At 44.1% G+C, this 26,248-nt stretch overlaps 2 protein-coding genes across 2 annotated transcripts in view; both read right to left on the reverse strand.

Annotated features, from left to right (window-relative positions):
• Positions 1-695: 695 nt before the first annotated feature.
• On the reverse strand, positions 696-24,550 carry LOC148501043 (cell adhesion molecule CEACAM7-like). Its single transcript, XM_088450963.1, has 6 exons — positions 24,529-24,550; positions 16,008-16,364; positions 11,640-11,900; positions 7,576-7,719; positions 4,697-4,754; positions 696-879 (listed from the first exon to the last, which is right to left on the reverse strand). The coding sequence occupies exons 1-6, from the start codon at positions 24,548-24,550 to the stop codon at positions 696-698; spliced, it is 1,026 nt and encodes a 341-aa protein (XP_088307089.1).
• A 682-nt stretch (positions 24,551-25,232) lies between these two features.
• The window catches only part of LOC148501044 (cell adhesion molecule CEACAM7-like), a gene marked incomplete at its 5' end in the record, with an annotated part of 45,658 nt that continues 44,642 nt past the window's right edge, over positions 25,233-26,248 (reverse strand). The window contains one exon of the mRNA XM_088450964.1: positions 25,233-25,409. Within this exon, the coding sequence (XP_088307090.1) occupies positions 25,233-25,409 (177 nt within the window). The remainder of the gene's footprint in view (positions 25,410-26,248) is intronic.

Below are 26,248 nucleotides of genomic sequence, written 5' to 3' on the forward strand. Positions count from 1 at the left end.
AGTTGGATACTTAAGTATCCCTCGCAACAAGATGATAACATAATCATCGGGGGCAATACGGCATCCGATGATGAATAGGCCCCATATACTCAGTCTTATCCCATTTTATTGCTCTTCAAGCATATGGCTTTGATTTTTGTTTATTCATGTAGGCTGTAATCTATGGATAGGCCATAAAATGAACATAATAAACTGCTAAGGAATTTTCTCTTGCCTCTCTAGGTTGGACAAATCCCACCTGATCCCAGTGGATTTAGGTTGTAGCCCTGTGAGTCTGACAAACAGGACCTTCATGTATAAATGTGTCCAGGCTCAGGAGGGAAACGGTAGCTCAAATACAAGGCAGGGCTTTTACCTCTTTGTCCCTCCTGGGCTAGCCAGACTTCCTCTTCCCACCATCTCATCATATTTCTATACAGTGAGAGGAGCACAGTCAGCACAAGGCGACACAAATACACTCAGCATGTTCTATGAACAAGTAATCGGTCTTTAATCCATCAAAAATATAGAGGGAACAATTGTGTTTTTTTATTAATTTAAAATAAAACAATAAATTATTTATTTTTTTAACGGCAACATCTTTTAATAGATTTGGGCTTCTTCAGTTTTATTTTTTGTGGGTGACCATTTTTCGTTTTATATTGAGCGTCTTCAGTTGTTTTTTTATGGTCTTGCATAACATTGGCTTTCTTTCTTCATCTTTCTGATGGATCGCTTCCTTTCTTCACGTTCTGCCTCATGGTGTACATGCGCTGTTGACCATGAAAGAAATCATGAGATAATGTAAGTGCAGAATAGCAAAAACATGGAATAGTCAACACAGTTATGGAAACTGGAAAAACAGTCATGGTTTCAACATGTTTGATAAAAGTCACTGTCCTAATATCAATTAAAATAAAACAGAAAAATGTATTCTCCATGTTACTGATTTGGTAACAATGTGGGCAGGAACGGTGCTAGGGTGTTCGACGTCCCACTGCAAACTATAAAATTGCTAATTCCCTCCCATTTTTTTATAAAGGGACAGCGCATACTGCAAAAACGAGGCATGGTCCAACAAGGAAGGGGCGTGGCCACACAATAGTACCCCTAATTCAAATTACGCCACACAGTAGCACAATCTTATTCACATTACACCGCACATAGTGCCCCTGATTCACATTACACCACATAGTAGTGTCCCTTATTCACGTTGTGTCACACAGTAGTGCCCCATTTTTACATTACACCACACAGTAGTAGTGCCCCTTATACACATAATGCCATAGTGGAAGTTCCCCTTATAAACATAATGCCACAGTGGTAGTGCCCCTTATACAAATAATGTCCACAGTAGTGCCCCTTATACATATAATGTCCACAATAGTGCCTCTTATAAACATAGTGCCACACAGTAGTGCCCCACATAATGCCCACAGTAGTAGTGCCCCTTACACATAATGCCTTCAGTAGTAGTGCCCCTTGCACATAATGCCCACAGTAGTGCCCCTTACACATAATGCCTGCAGTAGTAGTGCCCCTTATGCAATGCCCACAGTAGTAGTGTTCCTTACACATAATGCCCACAGTAGTAGTGCCCCTTATACAATGACCACAGCAGTAGTGCCCCTTACACATAATGTCCACAGCAGTAGTGCCCCTTACATATAATGCACACAGTAGTAGTGCCCCTTATACAATACCCACAGTAGTAGTGCCCCTTACACATAATGACACAACACTGTAATTTCCTGAAGCCCCGCTCCTGGCCTTCCACCGTCTGACAACTCCTCTAACTTTTCACTATGGGAGAGATGTCATTACATCTTTACCTACACACATGCAGGAGTCGGAAGGTGGAGCTCAAAAGTGAGCTCCAGTCTCCTGCTGCAGGGAAGGAGCTGCCGGGTGCCCGCTGGCAACAAAATTTCAGTGGGCACCCAGCAAATGGAGAATGCAGCGGTGCCTCTCCAGCGTTGAGCATGGCCTGCTTACCATATTGTGCTGGCCCTGACTGTGGGCCCTACTTAGAGTTGGACACAAGTCTATTTGTAGTGTGTAAGAATATGCTGTCCTACAATGTGCATGTGCAGAAAAATGAAACTGTTTTAGGCTAGGATATAAATGACACTTGTGGCCCCTTATGCTTGGAGCGGTGGATTAGGGATGGTCAGGCATAATCTCAGTACAGCAGTGTGTGTGCACATATAAGTGTAATACTCGCCCTGGAAATGCTGGCAGGTACTGTATGCTGTGTGAGCTATCATGTCTGACAGAACTGTAAATATAGATGCATTAGGCTATGTCCTTTATGGTAGAGCTCAAACAGACACACACACTCCACACCAAAAGATGACCAGCCCAATGCTGTAAAACAGGGATGGACTGGGGCTTTACTGTGGTCCTTGGCATAGGCATGTGCACTCACAGAAGAGGGGCATGACCACGTCGCCCATGGGCTTGCGGAATTCCCCAGTCTAAGCATGCTGGCTGAGCAGAGTGCTGGAGGCGTAGCTGCTTGGCCAGGCCTACTCACGCATTTGCCAGAAGAGCCAGATGGCCAGTCCATCTGTTGTAAAAAGAGTGCAAGCACTCATGGCACAAGTATGACATGTACTCACAAAAACATATTAGGACAATAAATGGGTTTTAACATAAATGGATCCACAGGTGTGTACAGTATATGTGTATTTATGTGGCTGATAAGAAATTCAGACTCTAAGCTCCAATGGTATAGGGACTGATTTGAATTATTGTGTAGAACAGCAATTGAGGGTGCCCAAGATGGCTGCCTCTCTGCATAATGGACTGATCTGTGTACAAGCCAGACCCGGCAAAATGCAAATTGGAATGCTCACTTTGGGCTCTCCTCCTCACCCTCCAATGCCTGTAGACCAGACTCACTGCTAAAATAAGGTATATGTGAATTTATTGTACTCTCATCATGTGAACAGGTTTAATTCTTCCTATTGACCCCAGATGCATGGCTGACAGCAAATACAGGCTATATCTATCATATCCGGCTGATATAGTAACTATATGGTGCTCTCATCCCCCGTTCACTTTCTAAGACACACGGGTGACAGTAGAAGCCATCTGCATATAAAAACTGATATTTTCCACTCTTTACTGATCTTTGGGCCTGATTCAGAGCCACTCGCTATTTGCTGTCGTTCGTTTTCTAAAAAGGGGTGGCTATTCAAATGAACCGTTCGCACTTTGCGGTCTGTTCACGCCTCTAAGTCTGAACGAGCGAGCAAAACATGCGAACGTAAATTTGAAAAATACGCCCCCTAGCCGCTCGCACCATACGTCATGTCCGCTATTTATTAGATTAATCGAGTACATCGAACAGCGTCTGAACTGCTCGCTATTCTAGTGGTTGGTTTTTTCAACCACTATTTTGCGAGCAGTTCTAAGTTAAAAAAAAACAAGTGACGTGGTCAATGACGCTGCTGGATTAATTATGCACTCCCTTAAAACGCCCGTTTTGACCTTTAAGCACGCCTGCGATCGGATCTCCACTCCCCGTTTTCAAGCACCTTACCCTGTTACCACCCACATACGCCTCATTCTGTCACTCAAAATAGCAGGCATTCGCTATTTTGCGAGCACATGAATTTCGGCCGCACTGACTGGTTCGCACATGCGTATAACGATCCGTACGCATGCGCAGTTGGGCAAACATCGCTCGGAGCGAACGAGCTGCCGCTTACGAGTGGCTCTGAATCAGGCCCTTTGTTTTTTATTTGTTACAGTGAGTCTCAAAAGTCTGCAATAAGTACCTCTATAGTATATTCAAAGAAATTGTGCCAATTATGAAAACATTTATATGGTACTATATGTTTGTGGTGTTGTTTATTATTATATATATTTTGTATCTACTTGTTTTGGATATATACATTTTCCATACTTCAACATTATTGTTCATGCCCATAAATCTTAAACTATGAACAGCCCAGTTACTTAACCAGTGGTGTTGGTTTATTGAAGTATAGTAGGTACAACCATACTCACTATTACATGCACTCTGGAGATGGAGCGAAGGTTGCACGGAGTTCTATACAGCTCACCAACCATTGAGTGCACAGTATGCTGCAAATGAATAGCAGTGCAGGGATACTGGAATAGTGTTATAGGTAGGTATAAACCAGGTTCTCTCTAGGACTACTGTCTCCCATCATTTCACTTTTACACAATACAGAGTAAAGACAAGATAGGGATGGCTATTGACCATCGATAATTCATAATCATCAATGGTTTATGGTCGATGTCAAATGCTTTTACCATCAATGGGGAGAACCAGATGGTTTCCCTCCATCCATGGTAAACTATAACCGAATGGTTTCTGTTTTTTTTTTTTGCAAGGTGCCGGCACACAAAGCATAGCTCCGCCCCAATGCCCACGAAGCTCCACCTCCAGGTTCTGATTGGCCCATGGGCCAGTCAATCAGAGAACAGGGATGACCATCGGTTTGTGAAACCTTGGATGGTCAACCATTGCATAGTTGGTCACCATCGATGGCCACTTGCTAAATTGCCATCAATGGTAACCATCGATGATTAATATACCGATGGCCATTCCTTAAGACAAGATGGACCCTGCACATGCTCAGTAGTGACCTCAGTGGCCATCTTAGAACAGGGAATGAAGCCTCCCTGGAGAAACAGGAATACTGGAGTCTACACAGTAGCGCACACCTCTTTTGACACCCACCTCGCTACAAGCTTCTCCATGTCACACAAACATTTAATTTCAGCTTTTCTGTATTGACCTAGAAAATAAAATGAGGTAAAACATACATGAAAAGGCATCAATATGTCACATGACTTTAGTTTGGTCTTCTTGTAATGTATTTTAGCAAAAGTTATTTTACCGATAACATGGGCCATAACAACAATCTCTCGACTGATAAACTTGGAACTGCTGTTACTATCACGATTCTTGATACTTTTCACACTTGGGGTTTTTAAGTCTTGAAAAGTCTCTTTTCCTATCTTATATTTCCATTCACACCAATCAGATTTTAGTTTTGGCTACTGGATATCTTGAGGCTCACTGGATGCAATGTTTGCAAATTCCTCATCATACCTCTTGTTGGTTTACTGATATTTGATCTTGCAGAAGACCTCCTCTGTCTCTAACTCAGATATATCTTTAGGTTCTGACATGTCCAGTAACACAGACTTGCTCTGTATACTGGCTTCCAACTTTTCTACAATATGTGTTGTTTCTTTAAAGATAGCATCTCTGGACTTGATAGGGGTCAATCCAATTAGCCACAAGGGGTGCGAGTTGCCATTGAAATGGGGTTAAAATGCCAGCAACGGACCGGCACCTCGCACCCTTCGCGGCCTGCTCTGAGCACTAATTATTCTTGTTCCAATTTTTAAGTGAGCTTTACTTGTCCCAACTTTAGTAGCTGTAAGGACTTGATTGCCAATACCTATGATAATGATAGGGTCACATTTGGTTAACTTGGTGAACCAGTCCTCATTGCAGCTGAAATGCCTTGTTGCACCTGAATCGATATACCAGGAATCCTTTCTGCGGCTAACTGTAACACTCAGGGCTGACTCATCTATGCCATTCCATTTGTTGCTCTGCATAAGATTCACATTGTTTTGTTTGTACCCACTTGCTTTGTGATCGATCTTGTGACAATTGTAATACTTGACTTAAAATTTTCAGAATATTTGTATGTAATGCAGTTGTCTCAGCACTTGCATCACAGGACACACATTCTTGAAACTGTAATAACTATGCTCTGACTATTTCTGTTGTTAACTTTGTTGTGTTTAAGCCAGAACCAGCAAGTCAAACTCAAGAGTACATTTCTGCAACATTTCTGTAGCAATCTCTTCATCATCCACTTGCACTCCAACAGGCATTAGTTGTTGAGAGACAGACATAATTTTGTCTATGTAATCACTCATACAGCTGTATTCATTAAAATTGGTGTTCTACAATACACATCTTAAATTAATCTTTTTCATGATACCTCCATTTTGATACATTGCCTGCAGTGCTGTCCACATGTATTTTGCTGACTCTTTCCAATGTATTATAGAGTACATGTGTTATTCTGCACTTAAGCCGATGGTCCCCATGGCTCTCTATATCATCTGGGCTTGAATATGCATCTAGTTCTACAGTGACCTTTCATGCTGGTTGAGTATTTGGACTGTCTGCTGTATCTGGATTCTGCTGATGTCTACTGTTTTTAACCTGTATATCACCACAAATAGTGGTTGGTATTTGTTGGTATTTCTTGTCAATAGTGGCCAGGGGAAGGAAGAGGCAGTACATTAGACATAACTAATCCATACACTACAGAAAAAATCTAAAGAGCCAGGGGTTGGGGAAAGGGTGCTAAAATGCCCTATCTCCCCCATCCTGGCGACTACAGAATAATTAATCTCTTTCAAACAATAATCCCAAGGTTGAGAAGGATCTCCCCCATACTGGCTTATATAAACCCAGGGGTCCATGCATTTGATGCAATAGTTAGTCTACTTTGCTCACGAGGGCCACCCACAAATGTCAGGTGTTCCTAAGGGAACGCCTGCGTTTGTGAAGCCGTGTCCCCTCCCCGCCTACAAAACGGGGCGAGCTGTCGATCAACATCGACAGCCGCCCAGTCTTGTATTGAGCCCCGGAGCGAGTGAAGTTCTCACTTGCTCCGGGGCTCGCGCACGCGCGGTGCACATGCCGCACGTTCGCAATGGCCCACGAGTGACCCGCTTGCGCTCGCAAGCGGGTCTGAATTAGGCCCTTTGTTTTCTGCAATTAAAAATTGAAAAGGACAACCACACTCTCTTGAATTACTATCCAAAATCACTGTCATTACTGAAATGAGGATATCATACAATGCAAATCATAGTTTTGTATCAGATTTACTCCAAATACACTTTATTAATGAATATATTCACCTTTATGGTAATTTTTTTTTATGTAAATGTAACTATATAGTCTATTTTTCAATCGAGTGGTATAATATGTCGACATTCAGAATTTCAAAATGGACGTTATGTCAACATGTAACATATCGACATACAGAAATGTCGACAAGCTCATAATATCGATATGTTCATTATGTCGACATTCAAACTTTTTCACTACAGTATTTTAGCCTAACTGTAACCGTACCCTAGCCCTAAACCTAACCCTTAATCTAAATTTAGCACTAAAATGCTATGTCAACATTTGACTTTCGACATGCACAATGTCCACACAATGAACGTGTCGACATTCCTGTTTGTCAATATGTTACATGTCGACATAACATCCATGTCGATATTCAGAACATGTTAACATGACTGACTGTCCACATTGTAAATGTTGACATTCTGACCGGATACCATTTTGCACACAGAAATGCCTCCCAAGCTGAACCCAATGGTTAGATGCAGCTTCTAGTAGAGTATCTAACAGTTCTAGAAACAAATAAAAGTAATCTCTGTCCATAGGGCAGGCCTTGTCGTTGACTAATGTCATTGTGTTTGAACGTAACAGTGGCAAAAGCACTTTGCAGTGTTCAATTCAAAGTTGCTGGAAGAGTAAAAAGGGCCAGTGGACTTAAAGAGCGTACTTACCTCTCTGCCCTTCTCTTACAGGAGGGACCAATCTCCTATACAGAAGGTAGGTTACACAAATGATCAATACTGTTCCCAATATTGTGCTAGAGATGATTCCCGTTATAATTGCAGCATATGGATCAGGAGAGCACTCGGGAGTATCTATGATAGACAATATAGAGCAGGGGTTATTTACAGAGGACCAGAGTTGCTTGGTGCATATTACAGCATCTCTTTTACCTACTTCAGCAGTCAGCGTACACTTACTGTAGGTACACATAACATTTTGTAATTAAATATACTATGGGCAGGTCCATGACTAGGGGTGTGCAGGGCTGGATTAAGGGGAGGGAGACAGGGGTGGGCACCTTGGGGCCCCCAAACACAGAGGGGCCTCCACACATGGTCAGTGTGACCCTACAGATAACAGGTACCCAGCAGCACCTGTTCCCGTCTGAGGGCTCCCGCGGCTCTGCATTCTTCTGCATACAGCGCAGAGCGGCTCCAGTGTCCCCTCATCAGCGTCATGTGACACATCATGTCCGAGACACTGATTGCTGATGAGCCAACTCGGAGCATCTCTGTGCTGTAAGCAGCAGCAGCTACACTGACCGTGCTGTGCATGCAGATGAACACAGAGCTCAGCTAACAGCCAGAAGCATTCAAGAGGAGCCGGGCACACGGGAGGTGATTGATCAGGGGCACTGGGGGGAAGAGCCACTGTGGCACATATTGGGTGGGTGCACTGTGGGACATATTAGGGGGGGTACTGTAGGACATATTGGAAAGGGCACTGTGGTACATATTGGGTGGGATACCGTGTGGCATGGCAAGGGTCATAGTGGCGGGATGCAATCGGAAAGCTGGCTGACATTATAGCGACAGCCAGCTTCCCGACTGTCATATCCTGGCGAGGGTGAAATGACCGGCATCTAGATGTAAACGCCGCTCATTTTACCGATACCGGGAGACCGGGACCCGGCATCCCGATCGAAGGGATGCTGGGCACCGTGTGCGGACAGCCACGGGGGGGAGGGTTAGGTTTGGGCTCCCGGGGGGGACTTAGGGTTAGCTATAGGCTAGGGGGAGGGAGGATTAGGGTTAGGCCCCCCCGGGGGGAGGTTAGGGTTAGGCACCCCCCTCGGGGACTTAGGTTTAGGCAGCGGGGAAGGGGGGGTTAGGGATAGGCACTTAGAGGGGGGATTAGGGTTAGGCACAGGGGGGAGGTTAGGGTTAGGCACCCCTATGGGAGGGTTAGGGGGACGATTGGGATTTCCAGCGCTGTCGGGCTCACGCTGCTGGGATCTGTTCCTCTGTTGGCCTGACGCTGCTGGGATTCAAACTGCTGGCCATGCGGCCGGCGGGATCTCATAACGATTCCCCACCGGCTAGGGGGTATATTTTCTAAAGTGAGAGTTTTTAGAAATAGAAATGTTGCCCATACAGTAGCAACCAATCAGATTCTACTTAACATTTAAGTAGCACCTTCTAGAAGATAATAGCAGGAATCTGATTTATATTTGCTAATATACCCCTAGGTGTCAATTTTACTGGACGGGGCCCCCACAACTTATTTGCCCCAGGGCCCCCACAAGACTTTATCTGGGCCTGAATGTGCGACTGGTGCCATCGTACAGCGCACATTGCTCTGTGGGTGGCACCACCCCCACCCCACAGCACTTGCTTGTGGCAAAGATCACTGCCAGGATCACTGCTGCAGCATCGCCGGAGTGTCCTTTAGATGCTCCAGACATGTACCCTGCAATCTGTGCAGCTGATGGGTGCGTCCTCAGGATTCTTCTATCCGCTTTTACCATAAATGGTGAGACAAAACCATGGGTGTTCCTGGGGGGTGGCCTGCAGTGAACGCAAAAAAAATCTGTTACGCGGGCGTGTAATGGGAGGGGCGCAGGTGTGTCAGATGCATTCTCAGGCGCAGAATAGAGGCCATGTTCAGATGGAGATACTTCTCCTGCCATAGAGCAAGTGTGGACGGTGCTGAAACTAACAATTGCGTATTATCTTAGCGGCGACTCTGCGTGCACCTCTGCATCAGGCCCAAAATCTCCTATTGTCTGTATGCAGACAGTCACATTGTATATATATATATATATATATATATATATACTGTATATATATATATATATATATATATTATATATATATATATACCGTGAAAAAAGGCAGCACTCACATCAAACACAGGGTCTCATTCAGACCCGTTCGCTAGCGCAGGACGCTCGCAAGCGGGTCAATGGTACCCAAATGCGCATGCGCACGACGGAGGTTGCTCCGTCGTGCGCATGCGCAAGACCCGGCGAGCGACGGGGAAGCCGTCGCTCGGGGTCTCGCACCAAAGGGGGCGTGCTGTCGATGGTGAGCGTGCCGGGGCGTGGCTGCCCAGACGGAGGCGTTCCCATGGGAATGCCTACCGTCTGGGTCCGGCCCAGACGGTAGTGGTGTCAGTGGGAGTGATTTTGGCTCTGCTAGAGCCAAAATCACTCCAGGGCTTGCGGCAGCGAGACCCTACCGCAGGGTCTCGTTGCAAGCCCGATGGTCTTGACCATCACAACCATCATCATGGACGCTCACATAAGCTGTGTGGTGACGCACCAAAAAAAAACACCCTGATTCAGAGCGGGTGCTCGTTCAGAGCGTCTGGCTCTGAATCAGGCCCCCAGTCCATAGAAAAAATGCTGGGGTGTCCACCACACCAATGGAATCCAAGAAAAACTCCACCAATTATATAAGACAAATATATAAGGTAACAGCAACCACAACAACGGATAGAGGAATAATTATTCCTGTATCCATTGTTGTGGTTGCTGTTACCTTATATATTTGTTGCTTCTCCTGAAGAAGGTCACATGCTGTGACCGAAACGTTGAGTGAGTCATGTCATTACTGAATTAAAACTGGATTCATTTCTTTTACAAGCCTGGTGAGTGGCCCTCTTTTTGTCTTATATATGTATATGTGATATATTTCAGAGCCCTTGGACTTTTGATTTGTTTTCATATACACAACTCTGCATAAACCCTATAAGTTCAGTTGGTGATACACTTCAGATGTTGTCCTGTACATGAACTACTATAAGGCCATCACTAAGATATTCTCTGTATGTATTTTAATTATTTTTATTGATAAAAGTATAGTATGTGCTTATTACAGTACATTTAAAGGGTCCTATTTATCAACAGCACTTTGCTGGAAATCTTCCGAAAACAGCTGTTATGTATCCCCTGATGTATGAAGGGGTGATCCTAGGAGACATCTGCTGCAGTCTCTCTGTTTTCAATTGCAAAAGCAGCTCCCAGTTAGGAAATGTTGCAAGCTATGAAAATCGCAGCTTGACCCAGAAAGTTGATGCCATCTTTAGAAGGGTTACATTTGACTATTTTTAGGGGGAGAGGTATCTGAAGGAATACTGTTTACACATGCACTGCCCGATGACATGCGCAGCAAAAATGCGGGCAGCTTAGATGGTGTAATGGTTAGCATTACTGCCTCTAAGCACCGAGGTTCTGGGGTCAATTCAAACTATGGCCCTAACTGTGTAGAGTTTGTATATTCTCCCTGTGCATGCGTGGGTTTCCTCCGGATACTCCGGTTTCCTCCCACACTCCAAACATATACTGGTAAGTTAATTGGCTCCCAACAAAGAATTAACCCTAGTGTGTATGTGTGTGAGCATGTGGTAGGGAATATAGAGTGTAAGCTCCACTGGGGCAGGGACTAATGTGAATGGCCAAATATTCTCTGTAAGGCGCTACGGAATATGTGTCCGCTATATAAATAACTGGTTATCAATAATAAAAATAACATGTCCAATCCTGAACGTAAAATTATCACTTTACTTTAATAGTTCACTGGAATAGGCTCCTATTAGAGCCTATGTCCCTGCATGTATCTTTTTATAAATTGCCTTGATAATTAATTTCTTAATGCTGCAACATGCGGCAATAAGAAATTATAATTATTGGGGCTACATTACAATTATTTTAGTTAAATATTCCCCTAAATCTGTAAAAATAAAAGGCTAATAAGCACTGTTGTAAATTGCTAAATACATAATTACTCACATAAGACGGTCAGAGTGTAGATGTCACTGGTGCTTTTACTGACCAGATTCTCAGCCTCGCACAGATATTCTCCCGCATCGCTGAGTTTAATTTTGGAAAATGTGAGGGTCCTATTCTCTGCTGATATATTGTTCTGTGCTGATACACTGTATGTGCTCCATATAATCCTCTCAGCATTATCAGAGACACAGGTTAAAGTGACTGCATCATCTTCATGTATATGAGCAGGAGAAGCTGTAATTACTGGTCTATGGACCGATTCTGGGGATAAAATATCTGATTAGATTTTGTAAAACACACAAAAGATCAAAAGATAACAGTTATGCAGCAAATGACCAACAACTAGTGCTCATTTAACTGTTGTAAAGGCAAACAGAACAGAAAATATATGAAAATTAATTTGCAGTATAAAGATATTGTTGACGAGATTTATCAATCAATGGTATAATTAAATCTAAAGGGAGGGGGGGCAGACACTAATACCGCTTTTATACCAAAGTTCCAGGTCTGACCCGGAAGTTGGAACAGGTTTCCAATCCAGATCAGATCCGGAACTTCCCCGGCGCCGCCCCATGATAAGCAGTGACCCAGCTCTTCCGGCGTTGAAGTGGATGCTTGGAGATGACGTCATCTCCAAGTGCCACTGAAGGCGGGGCATGCAGCGCGATTGTGACCCGGACCGCGCCGTTTACACTGAAGGGTGGCACGGGAACGACCCATGGCCAATCCTGAAAAATACTCGAGTTGGATGCCCAGGTCCCTGGACCCGGGTGGATCCATTTACACCGACGAAAATCCCGGGTTGATACGCATCAACCTGGGATTTTTAGCTCAGTGTAAAAGGGGTATAAGAAGAGACAGTGAACCTGTTAGCAATTAAAATTTTGACATGGTCAGGGCTGTTGAGAGCAGTGACGGGCCCAGGTACTGGGGTGTGTGTTCAGATTGGGGAGGTGTGTCAACGCCACCTCCCAAGTTAAAAAAAAACATATTGGGGGAAGGGGAGTGGATTTAACTCCCTGGGGCAGGGTGAAGATCTGAGGATGAGGGGGATGATCAGTGTGCCCGGGCCCTGGGAAGTTGTACCCATACCCCCCTCTCGTTTTTTTTTACACTTATTTATAATTGGCTTCATTTGGCAGCTGTTAATAGGCTGCAAAGTTTTCATTGTTCATTTTCAAATATCTGTAAAAAACGATCAACAAAAACAAAAGAAAATGATTATATTTTTATGTGTTCAATAAATATTTAATTTAAGATAGAACTGGTCTGACAGCCTCTGTAATAGGTACCACCTCATTTTAACTGTCTCTCTTAATGCTTTTGATTTTAGACTTAGGGGTCACCTTGTTTTAAGTGCCCTCAAACGCCAAAGGTGTGTCTATGCCGGGTGAAGGGTGTGCATACAGGGCCCTGAGTTAAGGGGGGCCTACACCACTCATTCTGTACGCAATGACTATACTTACCTCTCTGCTACTGCTCTGGAAATCACTGTGAAAATGGCGCCTTGAGTTATGCGCATGTGCATTAAAGAAACCACTGGGAAAATGGCACTGAACCTTTTTTTGTGCTGAAAGCTCTGTTATAAACAATGAAATATTTTTATTAGGTCCAATGGTCACAGTTGGGAGTGTGAGGAGTTATAATAACAGCGTCATCATGGTCCCAATTGTGCCATTATGTCTCAAGGGGGGAGCCATAATTATATGATAATTGGCACCATACCGCTGCCCCTCCCCCTCCCAGCTGGACCTGCCACTCCTGGAGGAAAAGTAGGTAAATGTGTTACAAACATACATCTATAGATTGGATCAGTTGGGCCTATGAATTGTAGGGTGCACATTGGCGTAAGGCAGTGTGTTGTATATTGCCTAGGCGCCGTGAGGGGAAGGGAGTGTGTACAAAACACCTAGGTCTGTCAAGGGGCCCAAGCTGCTGAGGAGGAGCAGCCAGAACCGTAACTAGACTTTTTGGTGCCCTGTGCCAGAGAGAGCATTGGTGCCCGCCCCCCTCCCATTTTTTAAATAGGGACATAAGATAGTGCAGCTGATAAAGGGCCATGGCTTTATGGGAAGGGGCCAGGGAGGAGATAGGAGAGGCCAGGAGATGCTGGGGATAAAAGAAGAGGAAGCTTCAAGTCAGAGTGATAATAAACAGGAAAATTGACAGGCCCAAACAGTGCCCCCTGCCCTGCGGTGCTCTGTGCCATGGCACTGGTCGCATTACCCTGGTTACAACCCTGGGAGCTGCCACACCTCTAGATTGGTGTAGAAGGGAGTGACCAACCCCATTTAGCCTGCAGCAAAGTATATAAAGAGGTCCCCAGTATTCACAGTAGATCATGGCCATTTCCCCACAAGCTTGGCAATCTTAAGGGATATTATACCAAGGGGCATATTTATTATCATTTGTGGCCAGCCCCTCAAAATAAAGATGCTTTATCACCTCAACTTTATTCGCCAGGATGTATCATACCTGAGTCGCCAGGACAGGGGCTTTAATAGGAGCCCATAATGGTGATCAGTGAGAAGTAATGTGGGAAATAAATGATAGGCGGGCAGAGATTATGTGTGAGGGAGCAGAGATGATAGAGAAAGACAGATGGGGAAAGGAAAGATGGAGGACATAGATGGGAATGTTGGTGAACACACCTGTCAGCGCATGGTACTGTCCCTTGATGCACCCCCCACCCACAAACCCCCTCCCTCCATCCATGGGGGGAGGGGGGAGAAAGAGATCAGAAAGGGAGATGGGATCAGGGGGACAAAGATTAGAGAGACAAAGCTGTGGGGGACATGGCAGAGAGACAGAAATGAAAGAGACACAGGGAGGTGCATAAGACTTGAAAGACATAGGTGCCATGGGGTTAGAGAGACACAGGGGGCATGAGGTGGGAGAGGTACAGGGAGGGCATTTGGCTGTACAGCACTTTGAGGGTTGGGCTGGATAGAAAGACAGGGACTGAGGCTATATGGCAGCCACACTAGATACTAGTATAAAGATAACCAGAATGAAACAACTATATTGTTTATATCGCGATATGTCCAGAGTCAGATTATAATAGTCATACTGTAAGTAATTTCAACCAGTTTTTCTTCTGCAACCACTCTTCCAAACATGTAGGATGCGAATACATTTTTTCAATCTCTCCTGGTTGTATCACATGCAATAGGTAACCTAAAAAAAATGGAAAGTTGCTCCTCATAGTGTAAAACATATAAGATTTAATGACATCGAGAAATATAATAAAAACAACAATGTGCCACCGTGAATAAAGGTTACTTCGTACCGAAGTTGGCCTCCAAAGAAGACACTTTGTTGAGCATGAGGGTAAGATGGTATGAGCCCGGGCATATCACCTCTCCTTGACAATGGCAAGGTGGACTTGTTCTCTATTTATCCCCATCCAAAACTGCATTGTTGGTTTATCACTATGAAGTGCAAAAATCCAATCCTGTAATATAAATATGATAAAGTAATAAGTCACACTGCATACACAGGACTGCCAGCTGCTGTATGCTGTGTGACTTATCATTTTATCTCCTGCGCTATCTATATTACAGGACTGGATTTTTGCACTCCATAATGAGAAACCAACAATGCACTTTTGGAGGGGGATAAATAGAGAAGAAGACCACCTTGCCATTACACCTCGAAAAAGACCATAGGTCGAAGCGCGTTGGTGGGATTGAAAGAAGGACTACTGTCCATTTCCACGGTTTGGTGAAGGAGTCCACATTGTCAAGGAGAGGTGATATACCCAGGCTCATACCATCTTACCCTCACGCTCGACAAAGTGCCTTCTTGGATGCCAACTGAGGTACGAAGTAACCTTTATTCATGGTGGCGCATTGTTGTTTTCTATTATATTTCTTGATGTCATTAAATCTAATTTTTGAGGTCGCCTACTGCATGTGATACAACCAGGAGAGATTGAAAAAGTGCATTCGCATCCTACATGTTTGGAAGAGTGGTTGCAGAAGAGTACTGAAAAAACTGCTTGAAATTACTTATGGCTATTATTGTCTGACTCTGGACATATCTCGCTACTCCTAATTGAGGAGCGTTTGGTTTGCTTTTTTCTTATTTCTGTATATGTTTGTTGGGGAGGTGATCACCTTTTTCAATCGAGCTGCACCTTGTTTTTTTGAGTGCAACGGTTACATTTTGTTGCATATATTGTTTATATGTCCACACAATGTGGTCTGTACTTTATACTTTTGGTAAGAAATGGCTTTACATCAGCAACATGAGTGCATTAGTCACACCAAATATTGTTTTGCCTTACCTTACTTAACTATACGTAATGTGTATTATACAGAAATGTCTGGGGTCCAGGCAATTTATGAAGGTCACAGTGCCACTTACCATAGATGGACAGGTTTATGAAGGCTTGCTCTGCTGATTCCTCTGTCTGTACCTTCACTATGTAATTACCTTGATCCGTGATAAGAAGATCTGAGATCAATAATGAACCATTAGGGAATGTACTGATGCGAGACATGAACTGAGGTCCAGTAAGTAGAGGAGAAATATCAGTAGGGTAATATGTGAGGATATGGTAGTGGGAGCTTGTGTCTGGTCCTTTAAACCAGTAGAAATATAACATTTTACCAGTAGTTCCAGTAATACTGAGCGTGACAGATCTCTGGGTCACCGCATATTGAGGGATCTGCTGAATATCAATAATTCCAGTGGTCAGGTCTATCCACGGACTGAGGAGAACTGAAAGGAAGAAAGAAATGATGATCCTCCAGTGATAGAGAGGGTCTCCTGGAGGAGGTGCCCACTGAATCAGTCATATTGTTTTCATCCAATAAGACAGAAATATTATTATTATTAGCATTTTTTGTGTGGTGCCGTCATATCACATAGCACTTTCCAGAGAATAGTGAATCATTAATAATTCATATCAGTCACTACTCCATTAGGACTTACAGTCTAGGGGTCTATGCACTAAGCCTTGGCGAGAGATAAAGTGGAGATTGATAAAGTACCAAACAATCAGCTCCTGTCATGTTACAGGCTGTATTTGAAAAATTACATTTAGGAGCTGATTGGTTGGTGCTTTGTCGCCGTCCACTTTATCTCTCTCAAAAGCTTAGTACATAGACCTTCCATACCATACCATTCCATACCAGACACTTAGACAAACGCACGCAGACAGAAATTGGGGTACATTTTATAAGATGTGATTACCAGACAATAAGTACTAAGGCGCTTTATCACTTTCTAATGTGGGAGTCCTTTAATTATTGGAAATCAGTTTGCTGAGATTTTCCCCCATCCCTGGACTCCATGATTTTTTCTGTAGTGCAGGGGGTTAATGTCTGGTGGTCACACTAGCCACCAGATGTTAGCTTGTATGGGGTGATTCCCAATTTGCAAATGATGTTACCCCATTTTTCTAAGTACCGTGGTTGTGAAGATAGAAGGACTTAAAGTCCCTCCCCCGTATTTTTTATTATTGTTTATATCTACAGAAGTGATATCCTCACTCATGCATGCGACAGTTTCACTTCCAGATCCACATCACCTCAGGCCTGCCTACCCTCCCGATTTGGCCGGGAGCCTCCCGATTTTCGGGTGCCGCTCCCGGCCCCCCAGAAAGGCAGGCAAGCCTCCCGGAAGCTTTTGACCCTCCCGACCTCCCCCCTGAAACAAACGGAAACCCCCGCAGCGGGGGGCCCGGTGATGCGATTCGCGCAGAATCGCGTCATCGTGGCCCCGCCCCCTGCTTCACAATGCTGAAAATAACAGCATTGTGAAGAGGGGGCGGAGTCACGATGACGCGATCGTGCGTTCCCGCCCCCAGTGTGCCACCAAATGGCCGCCCCCACCCCCAGCTCCGCCCCCAAAGCCCGGCCCCGCCCCCTGCTATTAGCCTCCCGGAAGGCTGGAGCTGATTGTCGGCAAGTATGCATCACCTGCTGGTCCAGAGTGGACCTGACAACCAGTAGGGGTAAGTTAAAAAAATATATATATATTCACAGCCCCTCACCATTGCTAAGGAGTTACATCCAGGAGAAATCGCAAAATATAGATTCTAAAGAACACTCCAAATCTTCATTTAAATCCATACTTGCAGACATTTTGCCTGGGGCTCCCGAGTTCCAAGAGATGCCAGAGCAGGAGGCCCAGGTTTAATCATAACCTGAGAAAGTAATATTGCATTATTACCGAATTATAACGGAATATAAATATTACCTTATTTAGGTGATATATTACAAATGGGGTACTACAATGCCAACTAGATGGCGTTATTGTAACAGGACTTTCTCCGGTATTTTTTTACAATTTATTTTTGGTAAATTTCAGACAGATCATATTTCCCATTACAAGTACGGGAAAGGCGATCTGCTTACTAAAAATATGTGAATTGAAGGGATTAGGGTAGTTCTGCACAAAACTACCCCAATTGCCTTTTAATAAATTTATGTGATACAAAAATAATGTGAAAACGGTGTGAAAACACTAGTTTTAACAATATTTTTGTAAAAATAATGTTAATAAATATGCCTTACTGCAGTGGTTCCCACACTGTATGGCATGTTACCCTGGGGTGCCTCGGGACAGTTGCAGGGGTGCCTCAGGTTGGTGTCCCAGCACAAAATCAAATTAATTATGTTCAATGTAATGTAAATAATACAAATTAGACTATCTGCGCAAGACCTTTAAGCAACCTGGGTCGCTTCCCAGTTAACAGGATAAGAGCTAGAAAAAGCTAAAGTCTAAACTATAGCCATGCATAAGCATGGCTATAATGTAATGTAAATATCTGGACAAACAGAAGGGCAAACCTGTCCATCACCACATAACTAAACTTAAGTATGACAGTAAAGCACAGTTTACTACTTTAAAAAAAAAAATTCTGAATTCCTCAATTACAAACTTGTGGCTTAGAGGTGACGTGAAAACAATGCTGATACTCTAGGTTGCCTTGGTTCAAAAAAGTTTGGGAACCACTGCCCTAGTGTATACTTTTTTGCTATGTATATAAAACAATAAGGGACAAAATAATCTCTTTGTCTTATTGGGATCTATGTAGAGTGTAATGATACCTAAACCTCTCTATGAATATTAAATATGCCAGATTTTCTTTACGGTTGATTACAGATAGGGAATTGGTATCTCAAAACACTATGCATTGTATATTTGGTCCATAGTACTATTAGCACAGCCTAAATAGAATTTATTTTTAGGATATATAGAAGCATAATGGGATCTGCACACAGTTAAAACAGACAACAGTGTTTCAGATTAATTTAAATATGCCAAATGTTTTACATGGCTAATTATGTACATTAATTCATATACACTGAAGTGTCAAAAGTCATGGGATAGATGCCTAGTATTATGTACGACTCCCACTAGCCCAGAGAAGTGCAAAAACTCTACATGGCATCGATTCCACAAGTGAAAGAATTATATAGGGACTGCAGCCATTCAGAGTTTACTGAAAGCTCCAATATTCCTGGCACTTATAGGGAATAATTGCACATAAATCTAGTTTAATTATCAATTAGTAAAATACTATAGCAATGCCGCTGGAGTTGCAAGTCTGACACCACATATAAGACACAAAAGCAAGAAAAAAAGGGGGGAGACAGCACTATTGCTACTGAATGTCTAATAGATTGTGCAAGCTTGAGTAATAGCGATGAGTACTTCCTATGCATATAAGCTTATTCCAGGCAGAAAGTATATTTCTCTTTTACCCTGATCAGTACTGATTGAACTCTACTACTCTATAAGAAAGATTTTTATTAGTACAGTAGCAGGTTGCAGTTTATATTGCTATTAATTGTTACATTTTATCTATATATATATATATATATATATATATATATATATAAATTTCAAGTGATGTCTGTGAATAAATCTTCAAATTGTTTCAGAGAAGCATTCTTAATTTGTTTATTCAAGCATGCACAATCTATTAGACATTCAGGGCCATATTCAATTAGAGGCGAAAAGTCTGTCATTTTCGCCTATTTCAATTCTCCCCATATTCAATTTCAAAGACTTTTTGCCGGTGCGAAAAGTTTTTGTTAAAAAACAGGGATAACTTTTCTCCATGTAATACATGGCGAAAAAAAGTGCAGAATTGGGGTTTAGGGGTGCAGGCTTAAAAAAAAAATAGTCTGCAGTCCTGGGAGGGTCCCCTAAAAGTAATCTGTGTAAAAAAAATATTAAAAAAAATCCTCAGGACACCCCAAAAATGTACTTTAATTTTGGGGGTGAAAAAAAATATTGGGGAATAAAGTTTTAAACTATCGAAATTGATTCACAGGGGGTCCCCAAGTATGCGGCAGGTGTTTTCTAGAATGCAGCTGGTAGCGGCAGGTGCATTTTTGAAGAATTTAAAAAAATTATTTTAGGGACTTAAAAATATGCTTGCACCCTTTTTCATGTACCCCAAATTTGATGGCCATAGTTATTTATATAAAAAAAATTTAAATAAAGAAATAAATGCTCTTCTTCACCCCTTCTACACAGGCGCATTTATGCACCTGCCGCGGCTATTTAAAAATCCGACTTACCTTCCGCAGGCCAAAATCGGGTACCCATAGTGAGCCCCCATGACAGGACATCTTTAGGGGGGTCCCAGGATGATTTCCCGAAAATTCCCTGGACTTTTCCATACTTACCTTTCTGCTGGGTCCCGTTTTCGCTGGATCCTAATTGAATACTGGGATAAAGCGGGCACGCACCCGATACTTCATCCCAGAAAAAAGGGTAATGATGGCGAAAAGTCCGGCCTCAAATTGAATACCCCCCTCAGTAGCAATGGCGCGGTCTCCCCCCTTTTTTTTATCAATTTCACAAGTGGATGGAAGACTTCTGGAGAAATATTGACCCATCCCATATGGATAGCTTCCCACAGCTCCCTGATATTTGTAGGTGCAGAACCTTGGGTGCAAATGGACCTCTCCACCATGTCCCATAAATGCTTGATTGGGTTCATGTTGTGCCACACCACCCGTCTGAAATCTCCAGTTTGCTTCTCTAACCAATTATGGGAAACTTGTGGGCGATGTCACGGTGTATTATCCTGCTGGAATATTCCATTGTTGTGGGGGTATATTAAGGCCATGTACAGTAGGGCAGCAAATGGGGATGTGTTCGGCATCCCGGCTGTTGGGATGCCGACGCCTACTTTACCGGCACAGGAATACTGACGTCGGTCATAATCCTGGTGCCGGACCACCGGGATGCCGAAGGTAAGTTGCGGGTGGGGGAGGATGGTTAGGTTTAGGGGTTAGAGTTAGGCACTAGGGGGAGGGTTAGAGTTTGGCACTAAAGGGGGAGAGTTAGGTTTAGCGGAGGGGTAGGTAAGGTTCAGGTACTAGGGGGGGAGGTTAGGCACCAAAGATTGAGGGTTAGGGTAGGGAAAGGGGGAGGGTTAGCATAATGACCAACAAGTGTCGGTATGTTAACCCTGTCAGGATCGCGGCATCAGGATTCTGACTGCCTGGATTCCGACTGTCGGTATTTCATATCAATCCCTGCAAATGGTCATCAAGCAATGCAACGTAGCAGTTACCAGTCAATGACGTGTCCAGGCGGACCCAATCTATGCTTTGTGAACCCCACAACATTATGGAACCACCACCAGCTCGCATGGTGCCTTGTTGACAACTGGGGTCCATGGCCTCATGGGGTCTGCGCCACACCCGAACCCTACCATCAGCCCAAAATAACTGGAAACATGACTAATAAAAGTTATGTTTTAACTTAATGTGCGTTAGTTTGATACATTGGCCCTCATTCAGAGCCACTCGCTAGCGGCAGTACGCTCGTTCCGAGCGATGTTCGCACATCTGCGCATGCGTACGGATCGTTATACGCATGCGCGAACCAGTCAGTGCGGCCGAAATTCATGTGCTCGCAAAATAGCGAATGCCTGATAATTTGAGTGACAGGATGAGGCGTATGTGGGTGGTAACAGGGGAAGGTGCTTGAAAACGGGGAGTGGAAATCAGAACGCAGGCGTGCTTAAAGGTCAAAACGGGCGTTTTATGGGTGTGCATATTTAAAACAGCAGCGTCATTGACCACGTCACTGGGTTTTTTTTAAGCCAGAACTGTTCGCAAAATTGTGGTAGCAAAAACCAACCACAAGAATAGCGAGCAGTTCATACGCTGGTCGATGTACTCGATTAATCTAATAAATAGCGGACATGACGTATGGTGCGAGCGGCCAGGGGGCGTTTTTAACAAATAAACGAGCGTATGTTTTGCTCGCTTGTTCAGACTTAGAGGTGTGAACAGACTGCAATTTGCGAACGGATCATTTGAATAGCCACCCCTTGTTTTTGAACGAACGACCGCAAATAGTGAACGGCTCTGAATCAGGCCCATAGTCTCCTCTTTTGCGTAATTGATCTCACTTGACTGTAATATGGCTGCACCCCTGATAAATATGAAGAATTTTTATAAACGTAAATACAGGGACTCCTTAAAAATAACAGATAAAACAATACATGTGCAGCAGTTTTCTCCTAGTTCTTTCGTTTTGTGCTAAGGTTTTGCATGGTATAATAAATTACACATAATTATAAAAAGAAAAGTTATTAGACTATTTTCAGCTGATTTTAATTAATGGTTCTATCATTTGAAATTAAGATTTTTTTTTGACAGATAACTGATACTTGTTCCTGATTTGCAGCATTAAAGTTTCCAGTCTTACTTGGCCCCAGTCTACCCTTGAGTATCTGTTCATGAGGTATATGATGAAATCCCAACATGAACATGCATGCCCTTACTGTACAGTACCTACACTACTACAGGCAGCTCATGGAAGTTAGTGGGAGGATGTGTTCTTTACAGCCCGGGGATCGGACTGGCCCAGTAATGGTTAGGGCCAGGAATGTATTATAAAGCACATTACATTCCCCCCCCCAAAACAATGCATAATTTTATATTGTAGGATCTTTTTTTCATTTATCAATTCAGATGAACATCTAAATGCGGGTATCCACTACCCGATTAAACAGAGCGATTGAACGATAATGACAATCGCTCGTTAGTCGGGCACAAATCGGGCATGCAAATGTCGGAAACGACCAGAGATGCGCTCTCATTTTCCAGGATGATGGAGGGTGCCTACACTGAACGACTGATCGTTCAGTGTAGGCACCGCAAGTGATGGGGAATAACGGTACGATTATGATGTCATATTCATACTGTCTTCCCTGGGTCGGGTAGTGGATGTGCGGTTTTACGCTTTGGACCTGATTCAGAAGTGGACACAGTGGGATGTAGTCAGGCTCCTGATGGTCAGAATGCCACATCACAATACCGACAGCGGCATCCTGGCATTCACAATCCCGACAGATTCCAATGGTTATTATTAGGGTTAGGTCTAGGGGAGGGTTAGGGATAGGCTACGGGAAAGGATGGTTAGGGTTAGGCTATGGGACAGGACATCTAGGGTTAGGCTTCGGGAGGGGATGGTTAGGGTTAGGCTGTGAGAGGGGTGGGTTAGGGTTAGGCTGTGGAATGGGACGGTTAGGGTCAGGCTGCGGGAGGGGATGTTTACGGTTAGGTTGAGGGGGGGTTGGGCTAGGGTTAGGCTGTGGAACAGGACAGCTAGGGTTAGGCTCCGGGAGGGGTGGGTTAGCGTAGGGTTAGGTCTAGTGTTAGGCACTAGTGGAGGGTTAGGGATAGGCTATGGGAGGGGAGGGTAGGCCGCGGGAGGGGATGGTTTGGGTTAGGCTGTGGGAGGGGACGGTTAGGGTTAAGCTGCGGGAGGGGATGGTTGGGGTTAGGCTGCGGGAGGGTTAGATTAGGCTGTGGAACGAGATGTTAGGGTTAGGCTCCAGGAGGGGTGGGTTAGGGTTAGGCACTAGGGGGAGAGTTAGGCTGCAAAAGGGGACAGTTAAGGTTAGGCTTCGGGAGGGGACAGTTAGAGTTAGGCTGCAAGAGGGGACAGTTAGAGTTAGGCTGCAGGAGGGGACAGTTAGAGTTAGGCTGTGGGAAGATTGGGTTAGGATTGGGGTCAGGGCCTGCTGTTAGGCTGAGCTGCGCCCAGCTCCGTCCTGTGTTGCCGCCCCTTCCCTCCTCCGCTCCCTCCCCCTGAGCTTACATTTCTGCAATAGCACTGGGAGGGTGGGGAGGCGTTTCCTGCGCCCTACGGAAACAGTAGCGCTCCGGGCGACGGACCGGCTTGCCCGTGCCTGGAGCCTCTACTGGTTGGGGTTAGAATACTTACCAAAATCCATTGGGATTTTGACCGCCAGCATGCAGCTGTCAGTATTCTGACCAACAACATTGTGAAAGGTGGGGTACCGTACCCGACACAGTGTAGATGTCGATGGAAGCAACCAGTGTTTTCAGACTGCGCATGTGTCAGAGTTGCACTGCACATGCATCCCGATGGTTACCACCAAAAGCCGCAGAACGAATTTGGAAGCAGAGAGAGAGAGAGACACAATTTCAGTGGGCATTCCTGGGTGGTAACGGGTGTGGCTAGCCAGACGTGGATATGTTGTAGTCAACAACTGCGGCTTTTGCCGCTGTTGCGCCGATTTCAGCACCCATGTTCAAAAATGGACATTCCGTGCCTCCATAGGGCTGGCGCAATGTTTGATGGTGCGACAGATGCGTTGCTGATGGTACAATACGCTGGGCACCACAGGCCGAGGGCGTCTCTGTATGAATCCCACTGACTGCGGCATTAGCATAAAGACACAGTCGCACTAGGGAAAAAGACACAGCCATGGCATTAGCATTAGCGTCCTCCTCTGAATCAGGTCCTAGCAGTATCTATGTGTAATGCAGTGTAAAGTATACACAATCTCGTGCCTTGTGTATATTGTATAGTACTTCTCCTGGCTAGACCACCTAATCCATAGTAACAAACATACAGAACTACATTATCTTACCCAGTATCAGCCATCTCCACATTGTTATAGCTCCTAGGCGTCAGTGTCTCTCCTGCTGGATGTGCTGCCTTCTGGTCATGTCTGCAGAGTAGGGAAGTGTATCCCCAATGACACTTCTGTCACCGTTCCAGAGGGCAGTTCAGTTTCATAAGACATTTCCTCCCATGGATCCTGTAGTTTTACATTCATTGCCCAGGACTACATTTGCAGGCATTCTATTTTTGTTTTCTTTAGTTTTTTTGGTTAATACTTTTTTATCACCATAAAATACACATTTTCCTAAAAAATGCATACGCATGTATGTACGCCAGTTTGGTCGCATCTTACTCATGAGTCCTTATATTGGCAGAGGAGGAATAAGGGTTAGAGTGGGTTTGTTTAGGCCGTGTATAGTTATATAACTTAGTTATATGACTGAGGTAGAGCTGGATGGAAATACCTATACACCTGTCTGGAGATTTATTTGTTGCAAGTGTTGGGAAGATGGCACAACAGAACCATTGATGATGATGATGATGATGATGATGATGATGATGATGATGACAATTGGCACTACTAGCTACAGCCACTTCTGATTGGCTTTTTGTGCCTTGGCTCACTCCCACTCATAAGGTGAGATTCATGTTATCCCAACACTATATCTATTCTATAGTGGTTAGTCTTCTGATATGGCATATATGCCGGTGTAGCAGTGCCAGATGTATCTAAGTACATGTGTTAGCCAGTCTCTGGGTTCCCAACTGAAATGGGCGGCTGGGAGGTCGCGTGACGTGATTCACCACCCGCTGTAAAATATTGTGAATTGCGGTTTTGAACAGCAGGGTGGAGCCATGAAGACAAGTAGCCCCGCTGCCTAGTAGGGACTGTGCCCATAAGTAAGCCTGAAGGATGACGTGTAAACATGAGGGATATTAAACCACAAGTGTTTTGAGTGTTGCCAGTTTAATAACGTGCTGGATATTGCCCCTTTAAGTTTAGCTGGTCTTATGCAGCCAATGAATGTTTCATGGGGAGTGGTCTAAGAATATGCAATGGAGTGATGTATGTAAAGCTGCCTCTTTGTTCAAGTTTTTCCCACCCTCCCTCCCTCTAATTGTTTTTCGTTTGTTGAATGTATGATGGTTGGTTTGGTGGTTGCGGAAAAGAACGACACTTGGAGTTACTTTATGTTAATAGTTAGGCTTAGTAGGTGTGCTCTCATTAAAGTGGAGTAAGGCGACAGCCAATTGCACTGGACGGGAAATGGCTATACCACCTGGACCGGTGGTTGAAGTTAAAGGAGAGATGATCACCAATGCTTGGCTTGTGTGTGTGCTTGTTTGAATGGTTTTGTTGGTATTGTCCTGTGCGTTCTTTTTGTGCCGTCACCATTATTAGTATTAACCTATAGTCTAAAATTTAATGACTTGTCAAAAATAAATTTGACAAAATATTTAAATGCCAACACTGTTGTCTGTGTCTTTATTTTTAGAAGTTAAGTTACATTGTACCAGTATTTCAGTAAGTTGTTATATGGTGACACGATAATACACATTAGTGAGTTTAACATATAAACAACAGGGCCGGAGCCACAATGATAGAATGCCGCGATACACACCCCACAAACCGCTTAGTGTTGTGGGACTTCGCCAGAGGGCTTTTTCTAGAAAGTCTGCAACTACAGATGTGTCCTTTCTCATGCAGCCTCAATATGCCACGCAGCGTGATACCCCTAACGTGA

Source organism: Taudactylus pleione, unplaced genomic scaffold, assembly GCF_031769625.1.
Source record: "Taudactylus pleione unplaced genomic scaffold, aTauple2 ptg000535l, whole genome shotgun sequence".
Taxonomy (NCBI): Eukaryota; Metazoa; Chordata; class Amphibia; order Anura; family Myobatrachidae; genus Taudactylus; species Taudactylus pleione.

Excerpts from the sequence above, each read along its gene's own strand:
- LOC148501043 (XM_088450963.1), bottom strand. The coding sequence starts at position 24,550 with ATGTGGAGATGGCTGATACTGG. Across the intron at positions 11,901-16,007 it reads CATAAACCTGTCCATCTATG|AATCGGTCCATAGACCAGTA; the intron begins GTAAGTGGCACT and ends TTTTATCCCCAG. Across the intron at positions 4,755-7,575 it reads TGTAAGAGAAGGGCAGAGAG|GTCAATACAGAAAAGCTGAA; the intron begins GTAAGTACGCTC and ends TTTATTTTCTAG.